This window comes from Phocoena sinus, chromosome 1 (genome assembly GCF_008692025.1).
Source record: "Phocoena sinus isolate mPhoSin1 chromosome 1, mPhoSin1.pri, whole genome shotgun sequence".
Taxonomy (NCBI): Eukaryota; Metazoa; Chordata; class Mammalia; order Artiodactyla; family Phocoenidae; genus Phocoena; species Phocoena sinus.
The window spans coordinates 176,817,931-176,842,039 of record NC_045763.1 but is presented as its reverse complement, the minus strand read 5'-3'; the positions used below and the strand labels follow the sequence as shown (position 1 = coordinate 176,842,039).

The window sequence follows — 24,109 nt, the reverse complement described above, 5'->3', positions numbered from 1 at the left end:
ATCACCACAGTAAGCCTACTTAACGTCCATCACCACATGTAGGGACAAAATTTTTTTTTCTTGTGATGAGAACCTATAAGATTTATTCTCTTAGCAGCTTTCAAATATACTGTAAAGTACTGTTGACCATAGTCACCATACTGTACATTACATCCCCGTGACTTCCTCATTTTATACCTGGAAGTTTATACCTTTTGACCCCTTCACCTCTCTCACCCATCCCCCCCACGCACAGATGAAAAATCTTGGTTAATATCTCATATATTATTTTTCTGCTACAAATGCTACCTACTAATGAAGGTCAGATCGACTGAAATACAAGAACGATAACAGAAAAGATAAAATAACTGGTGATATTTAATGCAGGCAATAAATTTCCATATTTTGAACCTGTAAAATCAGGTGTACATATTTTAATGATTAGAAGTTTTGTGCAAAAGGATCACGTGTTTGAAGACTATCACTTTATTTTCCATTTCTATCATTTTTATTGAAGTATAGCTGACACACAATATTATATTAATTTCAGGTAAACAACATAGTGATTCTACATTTATATCTATTACAAATTGATCATAACGATAAGTCTAGTAACCATCTGTCACCATACAAAGTTATTACAATATTATTGACTATATTCCCTATGCTGTACCTTACATCCTCGTGACTTATTTATTTTATAACTGGAAGTTTGTACTTTTTAATCCCTTCACCTGTTTCACCCAACTTCCCACACCCTGCCCCTCTGGCAGCCACCAGTTTGCTCTCTGTATCTGAGTCTGTTTCTGTTTTGTTTTGTTTTTTAGACTCCACATGTAAGTGAAATTGTATGGTATTTGTCTTTCTCTGTCTGACTTACTTTGCTTGGCATAATACCCTCTAGGTTCATCCATGTCTCAAATGGCAAGATATCTTTCTTTTTTATGGCTGAGTAATATTCCATTGTTTTTATATATACCACATCTTCTTTATCCACTTTTAAGCACTTAGGTTGCTTCCGTATCTTGGCTACTGTAAATAGTCCTGCAGTGAACATAAGAGTGCATTTATCTTTTCAAATTAGTCTTTTTGTTTTCTTTGGATAAATACCCAGAAGTGGAATTGCTGGATCATATGGCAGGTTTTTAAAAAATTTTTTGAGGAATCTCCATACTGTTTTCCATAGAGGCTACACCAATTTACATTCCCACCAGCAGTGCAGGAGGATTCCCTTTTATCCACATCCTCGTCAACACTTGTTATTTGTTGTTATTTGTCTTTTTGATAATAGCCATTCTGACAGGTGTAAAGTGGTATCTCATTATGGTTTTGATTTGCATTTCCCTGATGATTAGTGATGTTGAGCATCTTTTCATGTGTCTTTTGGCCATCTTCATGTCTTCTTTGGAAAAATGTCTATTCATATCCTCTGCCTATTTTGTAATCAGATTGTTTACTGTTTTTTATACTGAGTTGTGTGAGTTCTTTGTATATTTTGGATATTAACCCTTTACCGAATACATCATTTGCCAGTATCTTCTCCCATTCAGAAGGTTGCCTTTTCATTTTATTGATGGTTGCCTTCATGGTGCAAAAGCTTTGTGGTTTGATGTAGTCCCATTTAAAATTTTTTGCTTTTGTTTCCTTTGCCTGAGGAGACAGATCCAAACAAAATATTTCCAAGACTGATATCAAAGAGCATACTGCCAGTGTTTTCTTCTAGGAGTTTTATGGTTTCAGGTCTCAACATAAAGGCTTTAATCCATTTTTAGTTTATTTTTGTATGTGATATAAGAAAGTGGTCCAGTTTCATTCTTTTGCATGTAGCTTTTCAGTTTTCCCACCACCATTTATTGAAGAGACTGTCTTTTCCCCCCTGTGTATTCTTGGCTCCTTTGTCATACATCAATTAACCATATATTCATGGGTTTTCTGGGCTCCCTATTCTGTTGTTTCCATTGATCTATGTTTCTGTTTTTGTGCCAGTATTGTACAGTTTTGATTACTATACTTTTGTAGTATAGTTTGAAATCAGAAACCATGATACCTTGAGCTTTTTTCTTCTCTCTTAAAATTTCTTTGGCTATTCAGGGTCTGTTGTTCAGTATAAAATTTTGAATTACTTGTTCCAATTCTGTGAAAAATGCCATTGGTATTTTGATAGGTATTTCATTGAGTCTTTAGATTGCTTGGGGACATCTTAATGATATTAATGCTTCTAATTCACTAGTACAATATATCTTTCCATTTGTTTCTGTTGTTTTCACTTTCTTTTATCAGTGTTTTACAGTTCCCAGAGTGTAGCTCTTTCACCTTCTTGGCTCAGTTTATTCCTAGGTATTTTTTTCTTTTTTATGAAATAGTACACGGGATTGTTTTCTTAATTTCTCTTTCTGATAGTTTTGTTATTAGTGTATAGAATTGCAACAGATTTATGTATATTTATTTTGGTCCTGCCACTTTACTAATTTATTTATTAGTTCTGATAGATTTTTGGTAGAGTCTTTGGGTGTTTTCTGTATATAGTATCATGTCATCTGCAAATAGTTACAGTTTTACTTCTTCCTTTCCAATCTGAATGCCTGTTATCTCTTTTCTTTTCTGATTGCTGTGGTTAGGACTTCCAATACAATGTTTAATAAAAGTGGCAATAGTGGGCATCCTCATCTAGTTCCTGATCTTAGAGGAAATGCTTTCAACCTTTCACCATTGAGTATGACGCTAGCTGTAGGATTGTTGTATATGGGTTTTATTATGTTGAGATATGTTCCTTCTATGCCTAATTTGTTAAGAGTTTTTTTTTTTAAATCATGAATGGGTGTTGAATTTTGTCAAATGCTTTTTCTGCATCTATTGATACAATCATATGATTTTTATTTTTCATTTTGTTGATGTGGTGTATCACATTGACCGATTTGCAGATATTGAATCATCCTTGCATCCCTGGAATGAATATCACTTGATCATGGTGAATAATCCTTTTAATATATTGTTGAATTTGGCATGCTAGTATTTTGTTGAGGATTTTTGCATCTGTGTTCCTCAGAGATTTTCACCTGTAACTTTTTCTTTTTTGTAGCTTCCTGGATTTGGATGACTGTTTTCTTCACCAGGTTAGGAAAGTTTTCAGCCATTATCTTCAGATAGGTAGGTCTTCTGTCATGGTTTCTTTTCCTCTTCTCCTTCTGGGACCCCTATCACACGAATGTTGGCACACTTGATGTTGTCCTAGGGGGCCCTTAAACTATCCTCATTTTTTTGAATTCTTTTTTTGCTGTTCCAGTTGGTTAATTTCCATTACCCTGTCTTCTAGATTGCTGATCTGTTCTTCTGCATCCTCAAATCTGCTGCTGATTCCCTGTAGTATGTTTTTCATTTCGGCTATTGCGTTCTTCAGCTCTGATTGGTTTTTTATATCTTCTATCTCTTTGCTGAAGTTCTCACTGAGTTCATCCATTCTTCTCCAAAGTTCAACGAGTATCTTTATGAATATTTCTTTGGACTCTTTACCTGGTAAATTTTGTATCTCCATTTCGTTTAGTTCCTTTTCTGAGGTTTTGTCTTGTTCTTTTGTTTGGAAGGTATTACTTTGTCTCCTCATCTTGCCTAACTCTTTGTGTTTGTTCTATGTATTAGGCATGTGAGGTATATATCTTCCAGTCTCTTTAAAGAGTAGCCTTACGTAGAAGGTGTCTTGCGGGACCCAGTGGCACAATCCCCCTGGTCACCAGAGCCAGGTGCTCCAGGTGTATCTCCTGTGTGGACTGCGTGTGCCCTTTTGCTGTGGTTGGGCTGTGATTGCTGCAGGCATGCTGGTGGGCAGGGCTGGCCAGGTGGCTGAGAGATCTGCACACAACTGCCGTGGGCATGCTGATGTGTGGGGCTGGCCCCCAGTGGGGCTGGCCCTGAGGCCTTGCGGTGGCTGTTGTGAACATGCTGTGGCTGTGGGCTGGCTCCCTAGAGCAGGAACTGCTTTAGAGGGGCCACTGATGCTGACACAGGCCACTTGCCAGGTGGGGGTGGGGTGGGGGCTGGGAGCTGCTTTGGAAGGGCCAGCTGGGATGGGCCTGGTAGTGGGGCTGGTCCTCAGGAGAACACCAGGGTGGGTGCATGGTTTTAGCCGAGATGATAGCAAGTGACAGAAGTGGCACCTGCCAGTGCCAGGCCAGGTAGGTAGAAACAGAGCATAACAAAATGGCACGCGCCAGCGCTTCTGTCCCTGAAGAAAGTTTAACGTGATCCCTGTCCTTCCAGCACAGGCCCTAATATTAGTCAACAAATCTCCTTCTCATATAACCCAGGCACTTTCCAAGTCGCTTCATCTGTGCTGAGACGCAGTGAGAGTGAGCCTGTGCACGAGCCCTTCACGAGCGGAGTCCCGGTTTCCCACAGCTCTCTGGCTCTCCCAGACGTAAGTCCCACTGGCTTTCAAGGCCTGACGTTAGGGGGCTCATCTTCCCTGTGCAGGTCCCCTGAGTTGGGGAGCCCAGTGTGAGGCACGGACCCCTTGCTCCTCAGGGGGCATCCGTGGTTGTGATGTCCCTCCTGCCTGTGGGCCACTACACCCGGGGTGTGGGCTGTGACAAGACTGCATCTCTTCCCTTTCTTCCCATCTCCATGTGGGCTTTTCTTTATATCCTTAGTTGTAGAACATCTGTCCTGCTCGTCTTCAGACTGTTCTCAGAGAGTTGTTGTGTGTGTGGTTGTAGGTTGGTGTGTCCCTGGGGGGAGGTGAGCTCAGGTGTGACCCTGGGGACAGGTGAGCTCAGGTGTGTCCCTGGGGAGAGGTGAGCTCAGTGTGTTGTCCCTGGGGGGAGGGGAGCTCAGGATCCTCCTGCTCTGCCATCTTCATCCAGCAGGTGTGAAGACTGTCCCTTTAAAGGGATGACAAATTATTAACCTTTGGCTGGCCTTTTAATTAGAAGTGTATGAGGTAAATAAATGGATAAAGGGCATTTCTTGTGCAAGAAGCCACGCAGTGGAGAAAAAGTACATAGGTTTTAAGGGGCTTATAAGCAGTGTGTACTGGCTGGACCGTTACAGTTCATATGGGAGGTGTGGGGGTAGAGAGAGACAGCACGCGAGAGCCAGCGAAGGGCGAGGTGAGAGCGGTTTGCAGGGTCAGAGCTCTGAAGAGACATGCATCGTGGTGGAGGCGGTGGGGAGTTACTGAAGAAACGGATCGCATTTGGTAGACAGTGTTTTTGGTGAGAATCACTCAGAGAGAAGGGTGTTTCCATCATTCAGAAGAGAACTGTGGTAATCCAAGCAAGAGGTGGGAATGGAAACCATAACCAAGGCAGTCACGGTGGAAAACTGAAGACAGCTTCATGAGACGTTTAAAGTAGAACGGATGAGACTTGATTCGTACTGGTCTTGGGGGCAGGAGAGGAATGAGTCTTGGATGACCTCCGGGGTTCCGGCTAAGGTGACTGGAGAGCATCATTTACCAAGCAAATACTTATATGTTAAATGTGTCAAACTTTTTGCCAGGCTCTCCGACGGGTTGTAGGCACACAAAGGTAACTGAGAATTTAGCGGAAGAGGTAGACAAGTGAACGTACGAATATGTTACAGCTGGTAAGTGACGCCTTTCATCCTCATAAAGAATCCAGGAGAAAAAGAAAGCAGAGATGAATTATAAGGAGGAAAAGTGGCATTCAGTTATAGACACAGAAAAGATCAGGAGAGCTCTGGACCCATGAGTGGGAACTGGAAGTTATACGGAGAGGCAGTCAGGGCGAGAGGGACAAGAATCAGCCTTGGAATCAGAAAGACCTGGGCTTGGATTGCTGCCTGGCTCCATCAGTTGTTAGGTTTATGACTTCAGGTAAGTAACAGTTTCATCATCTGAAAAATGGGATTCAGACCACCCACTTTTCACAGTTACTGAACATGGGTGATGATAATGTATTACATCTTTAGTGCAATAACTGACAAAGAGGGTGAGTGTACATGGGGGTTCTGAAGTGTGGTGCCATTGCACAGTTCCTGTCTGGAGTTCAGGTGGAGATCTCAGACAGGGGGTAGATGATTGGTGATGCTGCAGTGGGTGAGAGACTGCTCCACAGAAGTCTAGCAAGCGAGAAGGGCCATGATGATTTCTGAACATCGTCCTGTTTTCTGAACGGGTGCTCATTTAAAAAACTTCAGATTATTCAGTTCAGTTTTTCTGAACAATTTCCTTGCCTTTGGAAAGATAGGGAATTACTGAAAACAGTAATATCTTTTAAAATTAAGTCTCCATGTTTTTTTTTCTTAGAATGTGCATCAGAGTGCACATATCAATAACTGTTGCATATTGCATAGAAAGAACTTTCTAACTTGTCTGTGTTTAGGATGATGACTGTGACCATCCTTACAATACAATTTGAATGATGACAACATCTCTTTTGAGATTTATTAAGAAAATCAGTCATTACTCAGTCACAAGAGTCTCCTCAATTTCAGAGGCTAATTTTAAGCATGTGACTGAAAGAAGTTGCAATTTTGGTCTTTAATCAGCAAAATCTCATTTGATTTATGGGAAGAGCGGTTATTTCAGAGTCAGAAACTTCTTAGTTTTAGTCCTGGCTTGGTTTCTTGGTTCCTTGAGTGAACTTGGACAAGTTTTTAATCTCTCTGAAGCTTAGTTTTCTCAAGGTTAAAATGTAGTTAATAATAACTTCTTTGCACATTTATTGTGAGACTTAAATGAGATAAGAAATGCAAAATGACTATCACAGTGCCTGGCACCTAGTAGCTTCCAAGTTTTTTTTTTTTTTCTGGAAACAGACCCTCAGTATCTTTTTTCTTTTTCCTCTTCTCAAAGAATAAGCATTGATGACACTTTTTACCAAAGCTTTAAGCTAATAGTAACATTCATTTGTGGCAACTCTAGAAACAAACTGCCACACTGAGACATAAAAATTGAGCTAGCACGTACAGTCCAATTTTAGGATTAGTTACTTGGGATGTAACTTGTGTATAAATCACCAAAGGGCTGGGGTGTTATCAGACAGCCCATGCTTACAGCATGAAAGCAGACTATATTTACCTTAACTGTCTTTTATTATTCTTCTCACTAGCAAAGGCCTGTGAGAAAGAACTCAGTTACCGTTGCTGCCAGAAAAACACATCTAAGTGTCTAATAATATAGCTAAATACGTTATTAATTAGAAGCAGCAAGATGAGCTGTAGTCCTGTCAAGAAGTTAAATTATCCAGTAGGTGTTCCCACCTCTTTCTATATACCATTCCTTTTACAGGATAAGTTTCAAACTAAGTATGAACTAAGTATGTTTATTAGATCTGGAAGATTCCATTCTTGTATTGAAAAGTTTCCTTTCCTTATTAAGAATGGAAGCTCTCTAATGAAGGGTGTTTATCATTATAAGCACTGCTTATTTACTCTCATAGCACTTCTGCATGCGGCTTATTTCTTCATTTCCCCCTCCTCCCTTCTAGCGATTGTCATCTGAGGCCACTGCTCTTTGCGTTTACAATACTGCTTCTTCTGTTTCCCCTATGTATTTCATTTTATTTTTCTCTTGTATCCCATCTACAGATTTCCTCCATTTTGATTCTCACATGGCTGTTATTCTCTAAAATCCCATGCTCTGTCTTAATAACTAGCTTTTTAGGCTCATGGTGACCTGCCAGGTATAGCGGTCTGGGAGTCTGAATCCATCAAGTCACTTACTTCACCCTGTACCTGTGCAGGGCAGTTCCTATTACCTACCACCTGCTGCTGGATTTCTGTTCGCATGCTAGAACCTCACCACTCAACCACCGGCCCATGTGCTCTTTGGGTCTCACTACTCTCCTTCTCACATATCGGGGATAAAAATTCATCCTGGTAGGATTGTTTTGAGGCTCAAGTAAAATAGTGGATAACAGTATTTTTCCTGAACTCTGAAGACTTCATTGATTTTTTTTTAAACATCTTTATTGGAGTATAATTGCTTTACAATGGTGTGTTAGTTTCTGCTTTATAACAAAGTGAATCAGTTATACATATACATATGTTCCCATATCTCTTCCCTCTTGCATCTCCCTCCCTCCCACCCTCCCTATCCCACCCCTCTAGGTGGTCACAGAGCACCAAGCTGATCTCCCTGTGCCATGCAGCTGCTTCCCACTAGCTATCTATTTTACGTTCGGTAGTGTATATATGTCCATGCCACTCTCTCACTTTGTCACAGCTTACCCTTCCCTCTCCGCATATCCTCAAGTCCATTCTCTAGTAGGTCTGTGTCTTTATCCCCATCTTACCCCTAGGTTCTTCGTGACCTTTTTTTTTTTTTTCCTTAGATTCCATATATATGTGTTAGCATACGGTATTTGTTTTTCTCTTTCTGACTTACTTCACTCTTCACTCTGTATGACAGACTCTAGGTCCATCCACCTCACTACAAATAACTCAATTTCATTTCTTTTTATGGCTGAGTAATATTCCATTGTATATATGTGCCACATCTTCTTTATCCATTCATCTGAAGATGGACGCTTAGGTTGCTTCTGTCTCCGGGCTATTGTAAATACAGCTGCAATGAACATTTTGGTACATGACTCTTTTTGAATTATGGTTTTCTCAGGGTATATGCCCAGTAGTGGGATTGCTGGGTCATATGGTAGTTCTATTTGTAGTTTTTTAAGGAACTTCCATACTGTTCTCCATAGTGGCTGTACCAGTTCACATTCCCACCAGCAGTGCAAGAGTATTCCCTTTTCTCCACACCCTCTCCAGCATTTATTGTTTCTAGATTTTTTGATGATGGCCATTCTGGCCAGTGTGAGATGGTATCTCATAGTAGTTTTTATTTCCATTTCTCTAATGATTAATGATGTTGAGCATTCTTTGATGTGTCTGTTGGCAGTCTGTATATCTTCTTTGGAGAAATGTCTGTTTAGGTCTTCTGCCCATTTTTGGATTGGGTTGTTTGTTTTTTTGTTATTGAGCTGCATGAGCTGCTTGTAAGTTTTGGAGATTAATCCTTTGTCAGTTGTTTCATTTGCAAATATTTTCTCCCATTCTGAGGGTTGTCTTTTGATCTTGTTTATGGTTTCCTTTGCTGTGCAAAAGCTTTGAAGTTTCATTAGGTCCCATTTGTATATTTTCTTTTTATTTCCATTTCTCTAGGAGGTGGATCAAAAAGGATCTTGCTGTGATTTATGTCACAGAGTGTTCTGCCTATGTTTTCCTCTAAGAGTTTGATAGTTTCTGGCCTTACATTTAGGTCTTTAATCCATTTTGAGATTATTTTTGTGTATAGTGTTAGGGAGTGATCTAATCTCATACTTTTACATGTACCTGCCCAGTTTTTCCAGCTCCACTTATTGAAGAGGCTGTCTTTTCTCCACTGTATATTCTTGCCTCCTTTATCAAAGATAAGGTGACCATATGTGCATGGGTTTATCTCTGGGCTTTCTATCCTGTTCCATTGATCTATCTTTCTGTTTTTGTGCCAGTACCATACTGTCTTGATTACTGTAGCTTTGTAGTATAGTCTGAAGTCAGGGAGCCTGATTCCTCCAGCTCCGTTTTTCATTCTCAAGATTGCTTTGACTATTTGGGGTCTTTTGTGTTTCCATACAAATTGTGAAATGTTTTGTTCTAGTTCTGTGAAAAATGCCAGTGGTAGTTTGATAGGAATTGCATTGAAGCTGTAGATTGTTTTGGGTAGTAGGGTCATTTTCACAATGTTGATTCTTCCAATGCAAGAACATGGTATATCTCTCCATCTATTTGTATCATATTTAATTTCTTTCCTCAGTGTCTTATACTTTTCTGCATACAGGTCTTTTGTCTCCTTAGGTAGGTTAATTCTAGATATTTTATTGTTTTTGTTGCAATGGTAAATGGGAGTGTTTTCTTGATTTCACTTTCAGATTTTTCATCATTAGTGTATAGGAATGCCAGAGATTTCTGTGCATTAATTTTGTATCCTGCTACTTTACCGAATTCATTGATGCAAAAATCCTCAACAAAATACTAGCAAACCGAATCCAACAGCACATTAAAAGGATCATACACCATGATCAAGTGGGGTTTATTCCACGAATGCAAGGATTCTTCAGTGTACGCAAATCAATCAACGTGGTACACCATATTAACAAATTGAAGGAGAAAAACCATATGATCATCTCAATAGATGCAGAGAAAGCTTTTGACAAAATCCAGCACCCATTTATGATAAAAACCCTGCCGTAAGTAGGCATAGAGGGAACTTTCCGCAGCATAATAAAGGCCATATATGACAAACCCACAGCAAACATCGTCCTCAGTGGTGAAAAACTGAAACCATTTCCACCAAGATCAGGAACAAGACAAGGTTGCCCACTCTCACCACTCTTATTCAACATAGTTTTGGAAGTTTTAGCCACAGCAATCAGAGAAGAAAAAGAAATAAAAGGAATCCAAATCGGAAAAGAAGAAGTAAAGCTGTCACTGTTTGCAGATGACATGATAATATATGTAGAGCATCCCAAAGATGCTACCAGAAAACTACTAAGACTTTATTGATTTTTGAAAATGAGTTATTCTTTCTAAGGCATTCTACCGATAAAGTGTTAAAATTTGAAAACGCCACTGGTCAAATCCTTTCTATAAACACATTTCTTTATACTTAGATAAAGGATCTAAGCCCTAAGTCACTGGTTCCTAATTTTAAGCAAAACTGCCCGTGACAGTGGTAGGTGCCAGATGTTGGGTGGTGTCTTCAGCAAGTGGCAAATGCTGCTGCATGTATGGCTGATAGATTTTTAAAAAATGACCTCAGATGACAAAGATGCTGCTTGTGAAAAAACTAAAATACCCTCATGATTTCCTACTTTATTTACTCTAAGTTTTTGGCCATTGATTCTAGATTCTTTCAGCACTTTCTTTCTTTGGCTTTTAGCGTCTCTAATGACATTTTCATTCTCTGCCCACACCTTTCCTCCAGGCTCTCAATCTGAAGATTTAGCCATTAGTACTGACTGGCCATGGCCATGGTGCTGAGCCTGGACCTCCTGCTCATTTGTCTTCCAGGACAGCGGTGACAGTGTGGGATGCTGCATGGTAAGTACCATGACCTCCAACCTCTCGACAGGCTTGGTTCCTCTCCTGTCTCCCCCTGCGTCATTTTCATAAACATAAGCTGACTACTCAATATGTGTGTTTCAGTTCCTGGAGTCAACAGTGTATTTGCTAACTAAACAGAGGAGGTTTCATCTTATTATTGGAACTTGGGCATCATTACCTCAATCAGTTGCCTGGTAATTCTTTCTAGCAGAAACCTAAGCATCAGCAATGTTTTAAACCAGTCTCTACGAGCTTATTAGCAGCAGTAACTAGCGGTAGCTATAATAGTGACCATTTCCATATTAAAACCGTCTGTGTAGGTAATAGCACTTTACATTTGAATATGTATTTTACTATATTAGGTTATTGTGCATTTACTTGCCATTTAGCTTGTTTGTGGGAGGTTAAGGTATGAGAGTCAGAAAAATCTTGGTTCTAGCCGAGAGGCACTGAAAAAGTTATTTAACTTTGCAAAGCCTTGGAGTCCCAGCCTTGGTTAGGGCTGTCGGGAGCGGGGACCATATGAACTTTGCAGAGAAGCTCCCCTGACGGCTGTCTCCAGCTGTCCCCATCCTGCCTCTGCTGCTCTCTATCGTATTGGTTTCTTTTCCTTTCTTTGTAGCACTTGTCGTAATCTGATGTGATATTCTTTATTTGGTTACTGTTTTGTCACACAAGACAGTGCAAGCTCCATGTGGGCAGCCATGTCTTCTGCTAGGTTTGTTGGTGCATCTCAGGTTCTCACCTGAGAACCAGGTTGGCATTCAGAAGGTGCTCTGAGACTATTTGTTGAATGAATGAATAATGTATTCAAACACTTAGCACAATATCCACAGAGGAAAACGCAATAAACCATCATTATTGTTACTGCAAATATCATGATGAGCTTACAAGGAGAATTTGAATCATTAGTATGTTATTTTTTTCTCTAAGGTTTCTTTGTTTGTTTGTTTTACATCTTTATTGGAGTATAATTTCTTTACAATGGTGTGTTAGTTTCTGCTTTATAACAAAGTGAATCAGTTATACATATACATATGTTCCCATATCTCTTCCCTCTTGCGTCTCCCTCCCTCCCATCCTCCCTATCCCACCCATCCAGGCGGTCACAAAGCACCTAGCTGATCTCGCTGTGCTATGCGGCTGCTTCCCACTAGCTATCTATTTTACGTTTGGCAGTGTATATATGTCCACGCCTCTCTCTCGCTTTGTCACAGCTTACTCTTCCCGCTCCGCATATCCTCAAGTCCATTCTCTAGTAGGTCTGTGTCTTTATTCCTGTCTTACCCCTAGGTTCTTCATGACATTTTATTTTCTTCAATTCCATATATATGTGTTAGCATACGGTATTTGTCTTTCTCTTTCTGACTTACTTCACTCTGTATGACAGACTCTAGGTCTATCCACCTCATTACAAATAGCTCAATTTCGTTTCTTTTTATGACTGAGTATATTCCATTGTATATATGTGCCACATCTTTTTTATCCATTCATGCGATGATGGGCACTTAGGTTGTTTCCGTCTCCGGGCTATTGTAAATAGAACTGCAATGAACATTTTGGTACATGGCTCTTTTTGAATTATGGTTTTCTCAGGGTATATGCCCAGTAGTGGGATTGCTGGGTCATATGGTAGTTCTATTTGTAGTTTTTTAAGGAACTTCCATACTGTTCTCCATAGTGGCTGTACCAATTCACATTCCCAGCAGCAGTGCAAGAGTGTTCCCTTTTCTGCACACCCTCTCCAGCATTTATTGTTTCTAGATTTTTTGATGATGGCCATTCTGACTGGTATGAGATGATATCTCATTGTAGTTTGGATTTGCATTTCTCTAATGATTAATGATGTTGAGCATTCTTTCATGTGTTTGTTGGCAGTCTGTATATCTTCTTTGGAGAAATGTCTATTTAGGTCCTCTGCCCATTTTTGGATTGGGTTGTTTGTTTTTTTGTTATTGAGCTGCATGAGCTGCTTATAAATTTTGGAGATTAATCCTCTGTCAGTTACTTCATCTACAAATATTTTCTCCCATTCTGACGTTGTCTTTTGGTCTTGTTTATGGTTTCCTTTGCTGTGCAAAAGCTTTGAAGTTTCATTAGGTCCCATTTGCTTATTTTTGTTTTTATTTCCATTTCTCTAGGAGGTGGGTCAAAAAGGATCTTGCTGTGATTTATGTCACAGAGTGTTCTGCCTATGTTTTCCTCTAAGAGTTTGATAGTTTCTGGCCTTACATTTAGGTCTTTAATCCATTTTGAGCTTGTTTCTGTGTATGGTGTTAGGGAGTGTTCTAATCTTATACTTTTACAGGCACCTGTCCAGTTTTCCCAGCACCACTTATTGAAGAGGCTGTCCTTTCTCCACTGTACATTCCTGCCTGCTTTATCAAAGGTAAGGTGACCATATGAGCATGGGTTTATCTCTGGGCTTTCTATCCTGTTCCATTGATCTATATTTCTGTTTTTGTGCCAGTACCATACTGTCTTGATTAATGTAGCTTTGTAGTATAGTCTGAAGTCAGGAAGCCTGATTCCTCCAGCTCCGTTTTTCATTCTCAAGATTGCTTTGGCTATTTGGGGTGTTTTGTGTTTCCATACAAATTGTGAAATGTTTTGTTCTAGTTCTGTGAAAAATGCCAGTGGTAGTTTGATAGGGATTGCATTGAATCTGTAGATTGCATTGTGTAGTAGGGTCATTTTCACAATGTTGATTCTTCCAATGCAAGAACATGGTATATCTCTCCATCTATTTGTATCATCTTTAATTACTTTTATCAGTGTCTTATACTTTTCTGCATACAGGTCTTTTGTCTCCTTAGGTAGGTTTATTCCTAGATATTTTATTGTTTTTATTGCAATGGTAAATGGGAGTGTTTTCTTGATTTCACTTTCAGATTTTTCATCATTAGTGTATAGGAATGCCAGAGATTTCTGTGCATTAATTTTGTATCCTGCTACTTTACCAAATTCATTGATTAGCTCTAGTAGTTTTCTGGTAGCATCTTTAGGATTCTCTATGTATAGTATCATGTCATCTGCAAACAGTGACAGCTTTACTTCTTCTTTTCTGATTTGGATTCCTTTTAGTTACACTTTTCTTCTCTGATTGCTGTTGCTAAAACTTCCAAAACTATGTTGAACAAAAGTGGTGAGAGTGGGCAACCTTGTCTTGTTCCTGATCTTAGTGGAAATGCTTTCCGTTTTTCACCATTGAGGACGATGTTGGCTGTGGGTTTGTCATATATGGCCTTTATTATGTTGAGGAAAGTTCCCTCTATGCCTACTTCCTGCAGGGTTTTTGTCATAAATGGGTGTTGGATTTTGTCGAAAGCTTTCTCTGCATCTATTGAGATGATCATATGGTTTTTCTCCTGCAATTTGTTATGGTTTACCACATTGATTTGCGTATATTGTAGAATCTTTGCATACTGGAATAAACCCCACTTGATCATGGGTATGGTCCTTTTAATGTGCTGTTGGATTCGGTTTGCTAGTATTTTGTTGAGGATTTTTGCATCTGTATTCATCAGTTATATTGGACTGTAGTTTTCTTTCTTTGTGACATCCTTGTCTGGATTTGGTATCAAGGTGATGGTGGCCTCGTAGAATGAGTTTGGGGGTGTTCATCCTTCTGCTATATTTTGGAAGAATTTGAGAAGGATAGGTGTTAGCTCTTCTCTAAATGTTTGATAGAATTCACCTGTGAAGCCATCTCGTCCTGGGCTTTTATTTGTTGGAAGATTTTTAATCACAGTTTCAATTTCAGTGCTTGTGATTGGTCTTTTCATATTTTCTATTTCTTCCTGATTCAGCCTAGGCAGGCTGTGAATTTCTAAGAATTTGTCCATTTCTTCCAGGTTGTCCATTTTATTGGCATAGAGCTGCTTGTAGTAATCTCTGATGATCTTTTGTGTTTCTGCAGTGTCAGTTGTTACTTCTCCTTTTTCATTTCGAATTCTATTGATTTGAGTCTTCTCCCTTTTTTACTTGGTGAGTCTGGCTAGTGGTTTATCCATTTTGTTTATCTTCTCAAAGAACCACCTTTTAGTTTTATTGATCTTTGCTATCGTTTCCTTCATTTCTTTTTCATTTATTTCTGATCTGATTTTTATGGTCTGTTTCCTTCTGGTAACTATGGGTTTTTGTTTTTTTCTTCTTTCTCTAATTGTTTTAGGTGCAAGGTTAGGTTGCTTATTCGAGATGTTTCCTGTTTCTTAAGGTAGGATTGTATTGCTATAAACTTCCCTCTTAGAACTGCTTTTGCTGCATCCCATAGGTTTCGGGTCACCATTGTCATTTGTTTCCAGGTATTTTTTTATTTCCTCTTTGATATCTTCAGTGATCACTTCGTTATTAAGTAGTGTATTGTTTAGCCTCCATGTGTTTGTATTTTTTACAGATCTTTTCCTGTAATTGATATCTAGTCTCATAGTGTTGTGGTCGGAAAAGATACTTGATACAATTTCAATTTTCTTAAATTTACCAAGGCTTGATTTGTGACCAACGATATGATCTATCCTGGAGAATGTTCCATGAGCACTTGAGAAAAATGTGTATTCTCTTGTTTTTGGATGGAATGTCCTATAAATAGCAATTAAGTCCATCTTGTTTAATGTATCATTTAAAGCTTGTGTTTCCTTATTTGTTTTCATTTTGGATGATCTATCCATTGGTGACAGTGGGGTGTTAAAGTCCCCTACTATGACTGTGTTACTGTTGATTTCCCCTTTTATGGCTGTTAGTATTTGCCTTATGTATTGAGGTGCTCCTATGTTGGGTGTATAAATATTTACAATTTTTATATCTTCTTCTTGGATTGATCCCTTGATCATTATGTAGTGTCCTTCTTTGTCTCTTCTAATAGTCTTTGTTTTAAAGTCTATTTTGTCTGATATGAGAATTGCTACTCCAGCTTTCTTTTGGTTTCCTTTGCATGTAATATCTTTTTCCATCCCGTTACTTTCAGTCTGTATGTGTCTCTAGGTCTGAAGTGGGTCTCTTGTAGACAGCATATATATGGGTCTTGTTTTTGTATCCATTCAGCCAATCTGTGTCTTTTGGTGGGAGCATTTAGTCCATTTACATTTAAGGTAATTATCGATATGTATGTTCCTATTCCCATTTTCTTAATTGTTTCGGGTTCGTTATTGTAGGTCTTTTCCTTCTCTTGTGTTTCCGGCCTAGAGAAGTACCTTTAGCATTTGTTGTAAAGCTGGTTTGGTGGTGCTGAACTCTCTCAGCTTTTGCTTGTCTGTAAAGGTTTTAATTTCTCCATCAAATCTGAATGAGATCCTTGCTGGGTAGAGTAATCTTGGTTGCAGGTTTTTCTCCTTCATCACTTTAAATATGTCCTGCCACTCCCTTCTGGCTTGCAGAGTTTCTGCTGAAAGATCAGCTGTTAACCTTATGGGGATTCCCTTGTATGTCATTTGTTGTTTTTCCCTTGATGCTTTTAATATGTTTTCTTTGTATTTAATTTTTGACAGTTTGATTAATATGTGTCTTGGTGTATTTCTCCTTGGTTTTATCCTGTATGGGACTCTCTGTGCTTCCTGGACTTGATTAACTATTTCCTTTCCCATAATAGGGAAGTTTTCAACTATAATCTCTTCAAATATTTTCTCAGTCCCTTTCTTTTTCTCTTCTTCTTCTGGAAGAAGTTTAATGTTGTCCCAGAGGTCCCTGAGACTGTCCTCAGTTCTTTTCATTCTTTTTTCTTTATTCTGCTCTGCAGTAGTTATTTCCACTATTTTATCCTCCAGGTCGCTTATCCGTTTTTCTGCCTCAGTTATTCTGCTATTGATCCCATCTAGACTATTTTTAATATCATTTATTGTGTTGTTCATCGTTGTTTGTTTCATCTTTAGTTCTTCTAGGTCCTTGTTAAACGTTTCTTCCGTTTTGTCTATTCTAGTTCCAAGATTTTGGATCATCTTTACTCTCATTATTCTGAATTCTTTTTCAGGTAGACTGCCTATTTCCTCTTCATTTGTTAGGTCTGGTGGGTTTTTATCTTGCTCCTTCATCTGCTGTGTGTTTTTCTGTCTTCTCATTTTGCTTATCTTACTGTGTTTGGGGTCTCCTTTTTGCAGGCTACAGGTTCGTAGTTCCCGTTGTTTTTGGTGTCTGTCCCCAGTGGCTAAGGTTGGTTCAGTGGGTTGTGTAGGCTTCCTGGTGGAGGAGACTAGTGCCTGTGTTCTGGTGGATGAGTCTGGATCTTGTCTTTCTGGTGTGCAGGTCCACGTCTGGTGGTGTGCTTCGGGTTGTCTGTGGACTTATTATGATTTTAGGCAGCCTCTCTGCTAATGGGTGGGGTTGTGTTCCTGTCTTGCTAGTTGTTTGGCATAGGATGTCCAGCACTGTAGCTTGCTGGTCATTGAGTTAAGCTGGGTGCTGGTGTTGAGATGGAGATCTCTGGGAGATTTTCGCCATTTGATATTATGTGGAGCTGGGAGGTCTCTTGTGGACCAGTGTCCTGAAGTTGGCTGTCCCACCTCAGAGGCACAGCACTGACTCCTGGCTGCAGCACCAAGAGCCTTTCATCCACATGGCTCAGAATAAAAGGGAGAAAAAGTAGAAAGAAAGAATTAGTAGAAGTAGAAAGAAAGAAAGAAGGAAAGAAAGAAAGAAAGGAGGGAGGGAGGGAGGAAGGAAGGAAGGAGGGAAGGAAGGAACAAAAGAAGGAAAGAAAGAAGATAAAGTAAAATTAAAAAAATGAAGTAAGAGAAAATATAAGAAGTTATTAAAATAAAAAATAATTATTAAGAAAAAAAATTAAAAAACAAAACAAAACAACGGACGGATAGAACCCTAGGACAAATGGTGGAAGCAAAGCTATACAGACAAAATCTCACACAGAAGCATACACATACACACTCACAAAAAGAGGAAAAGGGGAAAAAAATCATAAATCTTGGTCTCAAAGTCCACCTCCTCAATTTGGGATGATTCGTTGTCCATTCACGTATTCCACAGATGCAGGGTACATCAAATTGATTGTGGAGCTTTAATCCGCTGCTTCTGAGGCTGCTGGGAGAGATTTCCCTTTCTCTTCTTTGTTCGCACAGCTCCTGGGGCTCAGCTTTGGATGTGGCCCCGCCCCTGCGTGTAGGTCGCCAGAGGCCATTTTTTCTTCGCTCAGACAGGACGGTGTTAAGGGAGCAGCTGCTTCGGGGACTCTAGCTCAATCAGGCCGCGGGGAGGGAGGGCCACGGAGTGCGGGGCGAGCCTGCGGCTGCAGAGGCCAGCATGACGTTGCACCAGCTTGAGGTGCTCCGTGCATTCTCCCGGGGGAGTTGTCCCTGGATCCCGGGACCCTGGCAGTGGCTGGCTGCACAGGCTCCCCGGAAGGGAGGTGTGGATAATGACCTGTGCTCGCACACAGGCTTCTTGGTGGCGGCAGCAGCAGTCTTAGCGTCTCATGCCCATCTCTGTGGTCCGTGCTTTTAGCCGCGGCTCGCGCCTGTCTCTGGAGCTCCTTTAAGCAGAGCTCTTAATCCCCTCTCCTCGCGCACCAGGAAACAAGAGGTAAGAAAAAGTCTCTTGCCTCTTCGGCAGCTCCAGACTTTTCCCCGGACTCCCTCTCGGCCAGCCGTGGTGCACTAACCCCCTGCAGGCTGTGTTCATGCCGCCAACCCCAGTCCTCTCCCTGCGCTCTGACAGAAGCCCGAGCCTCAGCTCCCAGCCCCGCCCGCCCCGGCAGGTGAACAGACAAGCCTCTCGGGCTGCTGAGTGCGGGTCAGCACCGATCCTCTGTGCGGGAATCTCTCCGCTTTGCTCTCCGCACCCCTGTTGCTGTGCTCTCCTCCGCGGCTCTGAAGCTTTCCCCCTTCGCCACCCGCAGTCTCTGCCCGCGAAGGGGCTTCCTAGTGTCTGGAAACCTTTCCTCCTTCACAGCTCCCTCCCACTGGTGGAGGCCTGTCCCTATTCTTTTGTCTGTTTTTTCTTTTCTCTTTTGCCCTACCCAGGTATGTGGGGAGTTTCTTGCCTTTTGGGAGGTCTGAGGTCTTCTGCCAGCGTTCAGTAGGTGTCCTGTAGTTATTCCACGTGTAGATGTATTTCTGGTGTATCTGTGGGGAGGAAGGTGATCTCTGCATCTTACTCTTCTGCCATCTTCCCCTCGTCCCTCTGTAAGGTTTGATTGAGTGCTTTGGGTTTCTACCCTCTGTTTTGCAGTTTCCCTGTAAGACCTTCTGTGGTCAGTGACTCAGCCATGCTAACAGTTCCCAGATCTACATCTCTGCCTCTCTCTGGAGTCCCCAGCATGGAATGTAGATGCTCAGCCTCTCTGGCGTTCCCAGCACGGCGTGTAGACGCTCGGCCTCTCTGGAGTCCCCAGTACGGGGTGTAGACACTCAGCCTCTCTGGAGTCCCCAGCACGGCATGCAGACGCTCACACACAGCAGGCCTCCCACTCCTGCTCACCTTCCCGGGCTGCCTCTCTCCGCTCATGACATCTGTACCTGCCCTGATGCTCAAATTAGAAGCTTTGCATCAGCCTTGATCTCTCCCTTATTTCGCTTATCTGACCAATTCACAGTTTCTCCCTCAGAAAGGTCTCTCTTGCCTAGCTCTATCATTGCCTCTCATTTGGACTTTTATGGCACCTAATAATATGATTAAAGTTTATTGACTTGATATGCATTTAAATATACAGCAGCCTATGAGGAAGATGTTACTAATGTTATTGTTATTATCATTTTACAGATGAAGAGAAAACAAGGTTCAGAGAAGTTAAGCAGTTTCTTAAATTCTTAATTCTCAAAGCTGCTGTTGGATTTGAACTTAGATCTGATTTCAGAGCCTCCACCATCTTTAAAATCTTCCTAATTGCTGCAAAATTTCCCTTCTTGAGCCCTTGTTTCAATCCACACTGCCTTCTCCTTTCCTCTGAATGATCTGTTAATTACTCTTCAAGAATCATCTTACAGAGCATGTCTTCTCTTTCCAAGTTCTCCAGGGTAGAAGTAGACGCTTTTGCTGGGATTCCACGGCACTCTGTACACGCATCAACCTTGGCCCTTAGTATTTTGTATTTTAATTATCAGCATACACGTCCTTGAGAGAAGAGACCTCTAATTAATGTTCGTATTTACAATATCTCTCCTCAGTAGGAGCTGGGTAGGTTTTTATTAAAGGAATGCTTCTATAAATACTGTTCATTGGGGAATTTAATACTTGCTCTTTTCGTTTTATAGGAATGCTATTCATTTTTTTCTACTAAAATGTAAACTTAGCAGTTGGGAATAACTGCTTTTTTAAAAAAATCATTCAACATCTGTTTATTCAGTGGGAAATAGTACTTCAAAATAGCCTGAACAGGCACAGTTTTTTTTTTCCTGTATACTTTATTCTATTATTATTTTTATTGAGGTATAGTTGATTTACTATATTATATTAGTTTTCAGGTGTACAACGTAGGGATTCAAAATTTTTATAGATTATACTCCATTTGAAGTTATCTTAAAATATTGGCAGTATTCTCTGTGCTGTTTAATATATCCTTATAGCTTATTATTTATATATAGCAGTTTGTACCTCTTAATACTTGCTTTTTTTTTTTTTTTTTTTTTTTTGCGGTACGCGGGCCTCTCACTGCTGTGGCCTCTCCCGCCGCGGAGCAACAGGCTCCGGACGCGCAGGCCCAGCGGCCATGGCTCACGGACCCAGCCGCTCCGCCGCACGTGGGATCCTCCCACACCGGGGCACGAACCCGCGCCCCCTGCATCGGCAGGCGGACTCTCAACCACTGCGCCACCAGGGAAGCCCAATATTTGCTTTTTAAACTAACCCCTCCTTCCCCTTTTGGTTTTCTATTCTCAACATAGGGAGATTTTAATAAGAAATCCATTTCCACTTGTCCCCCAAGTTCCCACTCCTGTTTCGTATGTGGTGACCTCTATTTACTCTGATATCTTTGTTCCCTCAGCCTCTTTTTCTGTGCCACCCCATATGCCTGTATCCTATTTTCCCCAAGTTTTGCTTTCTGCTAAGCAACAGGTAATGTGTCAGCACTAGTGTTTCACTGCTCACTTAAAGCTTGAGTTCAGATGCTGTTTTTCATCTTTTATGACCATGATGGAAATTTCAAGTCCTAGATATGGGAAAGATATTTTGGGGCAGTAGGATCTTATGATTTTCTTCAAATCACACCCCATTATGTCTTTGAAGAAAGCTTCATACATATCTTTTCTGTAATCATCCTTCCAAAATTGGTAAAAAGTCCTTTGCAGTTGCCAAAACTGTGGTGTGACTGATAAGTTACAAACAGGAAAGTGCTCGTCTCTGCCAAGATGCCAAGATGCTTGAATCTGAATTGTACAAATCTCTGTCTCTTTTTGGAGAAGATAAGACTTTATTTTTATGAGGAAACAATGAAGGCTTATCTTGTACATCTCCAGACTTTGAAAATGTATATCTAAAAATGGGGAAAAAAATCATTAATATATCCAGGTTCTGATATCAGAACTCTAACAATATGTTTTTAATTTATTAATCTGAAAATATATAAGGATAAAACAAATATCATGTAAAAATGTGTTAATGTGAATATATCCTTGTAGCCATTTGATGAATACAATCAATTTTTGAATTATTATAATAAAATGAAGTATTTATTAATTTTTAAAAATCCTAAGAAAAACAAACAGGATTTAAGATAATAAGTTAAAATAATCTGAAAACTAATTTAACTGTCAGTCACATGAAACACATACTTCCACATAGAGTTCTTGAACAGATAGCACTTTAAGTTTAAATTCTCTGTTCCTAAGTAAAACAATTTAGAACTCCCTCAACTGGTGTTAAACCCAGAATAGTTCATTATCCACTCTCCCATGAAAACATCAATTTTTGGAAGAATTCCTCTTCAAAATGAGTCCAAGCTTGAAGGAAATGATGAATACATTAGTAATGGGATGTAAAAGCACACTGCATGTGGCTCATTCCATCAGCTAGCCCCATTTCTTTATTTTATATGTGAAGAAACTGAGGCCTGTTGGTACTAGAGGTACAGAGAGAGACATGAGGTGCGTGAATAGGCGCTAATCCAGTTGCTTGGTCCAAAGCTTTTTGTTTCTTGTCACCATGTGGCACCTTGCTTCCCCAACATGAGGTGAATGTGCTCTGAGGGCTGGGCAGAGGGACTGTATTTGGAAGGTAAAATCAGTACATAAGTAAAACTGAAAATTCTAGACTTATCCTGTGTTGGAGTGCAAGGGGAAAAATAAGTAGCAAAGGATGTTGGTTATTCCATTTATTAGTTACATCAGTGTTTGGCTGACTTAGTATAATTTGCGTGAGAAGGGTTCAGGGTGTCCTGAAACCATGTGTCTTGAGGCCATGGATGGATGACCTTTCTGACTTGCCCATGCATATACTCATTTGCTGATGGAGTGAGACGAGGAGACTATTTGAAATGCGTGGAAACATTTCTTTTCTGGCATATTGTGCCTAGGGATCATTATCAAGTTCAGATATCTAAGACTTAAACAACTGTGTTCTTATACTGGTATTTTTAAAAGAAAGAAATTCAGTGGATTAGATAAAATTGGACTACTGTGGTAACACCTTCTACAACTAGAGCCCCCATTAATCAGCTTTATACTTTTTAACAAAAAATGTTCTTTTGCACAGCTAATTCTCTTTCCCAGAAATGAACCCCTGAATACTGATTCTATATTATAATAATTCTTTGTTTAATGAGAATAATTCCAGTTAATATTTATCTTCATGTGATACAGCTTAGGTTTATAGGCATTTTAAAATAGTAATGCTATTTCAGTCAAACTTGAGACCTGAGAAACACTTTTCATACTAAAACTAAAAATCTTGATCAGAAGTTTCCTACAGTTAATTCTTTGGAAAAATGATATTAAATATTTTAAGTATCTTATTCTTTATCAAAAGTAAAGAATATTTATCCATTACTAAGGAACATTTATCCTGTGCTATGTGCTCAACAAAGCAAGTGAAATAGACATGAGTTCTTTCCTCTGGAATATTCTGACAGATTCTAAGAAGCTTCTATGACAGGGAAGATAAAAACAGTCTTTTACCAGAAAAATTACTTTATCGTGTCTTTGAAAAAAATCACATATTTATAAAGTTTTTAGTTTATATTTGGAATTATTGATTATCAAGACCATCATGATGGATTCAAATTGTGAGGAGAAAAACCTCAAAATATAGGAACCAAATTTTCTACCCTATAGCAATATAAGTATGAAAATAAATGAGGAAATTCATACATTTAAATAGCTTAGACTCATTTGGAATTTTTCACATGTAGAAGATATATGCAATATAGAAGTTCAGTTATGAAAGTAATAGTAGGAAGATTTTATAGGTAAAATATCTGTCAAGAACACATCTTTTTATATGACTTATGATATAATACAATTGATTATACTTTGAGTACCAAATTTGTCTACTAATTAAAGTTATTACGAGCACTCTAAAGAGTACATTTACACTAGAGACAAAACTCATATAGCTACAGTTTTTAAAGAACTGATCTGTGCATCATGACAGAAAAATTTCATTAATAAGAAAACATCCATCTAGTTGGATTTCTACAGTAAAAACTTTATCGCACTGTTGTCATGAGGGAAGACCTTCCTTCTTGCATATTAAGTGAGCTATGTAGGTATGCCATAAATTGTGTTATTCATGTTATAGGAGTTCTGTAGTCCATCCTTTCAGGATCTGTTTCTCTTTGAGAACTAGAAATCAATTTATAGTTTGATTTCTTCTATTTCATTCCTACTCCATTTCTGATTTTTTTTTAAATTTATGTATTTAATTTATTTATTTTTGGCTGCATTGGGTCTTTGTTGCTGCACGCGGGCTTTCTCTAGTTGTGGCGAGTGGGGGCTACTCTTTGTTGTGGTGCGCAGGCTGCTCATTGCGGTGGCTTCTCCTGTTGCAGAGCTTAGGCTCTAGGCGCGCGGGCTTCAGTAGTTGTGGCTCATGGGGTCTAGAGTGCAGGCTCAGTAGTTGTGGCGCACGGGCTTAGTTGCTCCGCAGCATGTGGGATCTTCCCGGCCCAGGGCTCAAACCCGTGTACCCTGCATTGGCAAGTGGATTCTTC

General features: G+C 39.8%; 1 protein-coding gene across 4 annotated transcripts in view; it reads left to right on the top strand.

Annotated features, from left to right (window-relative positions):
- The window catches only part of LOC116750941, a 300,839-nt gene that overhangs the window by 110,942 nt on the left and 165,788 nt on the right, over positions 1-24,109 (top strand). For all 4 annotated transcript variants that reach the window (XR_004349173.1, XR_004349179.1, XR_004349177.1 and 1 more), the window contains one exon: positions 10,904-11,019. Coding sequence is in view for 1 of the 4 variants with exons in the window: in XM_032626421.1 (XP_032482312.1) it covers positions 11,010-11,019 (10 nt within the window). In the remaining 3 variants the exon portion in view is untranslated. The remainder of the gene's footprint in view (positions 1-10,903; positions 11,020-24,109) is intronic.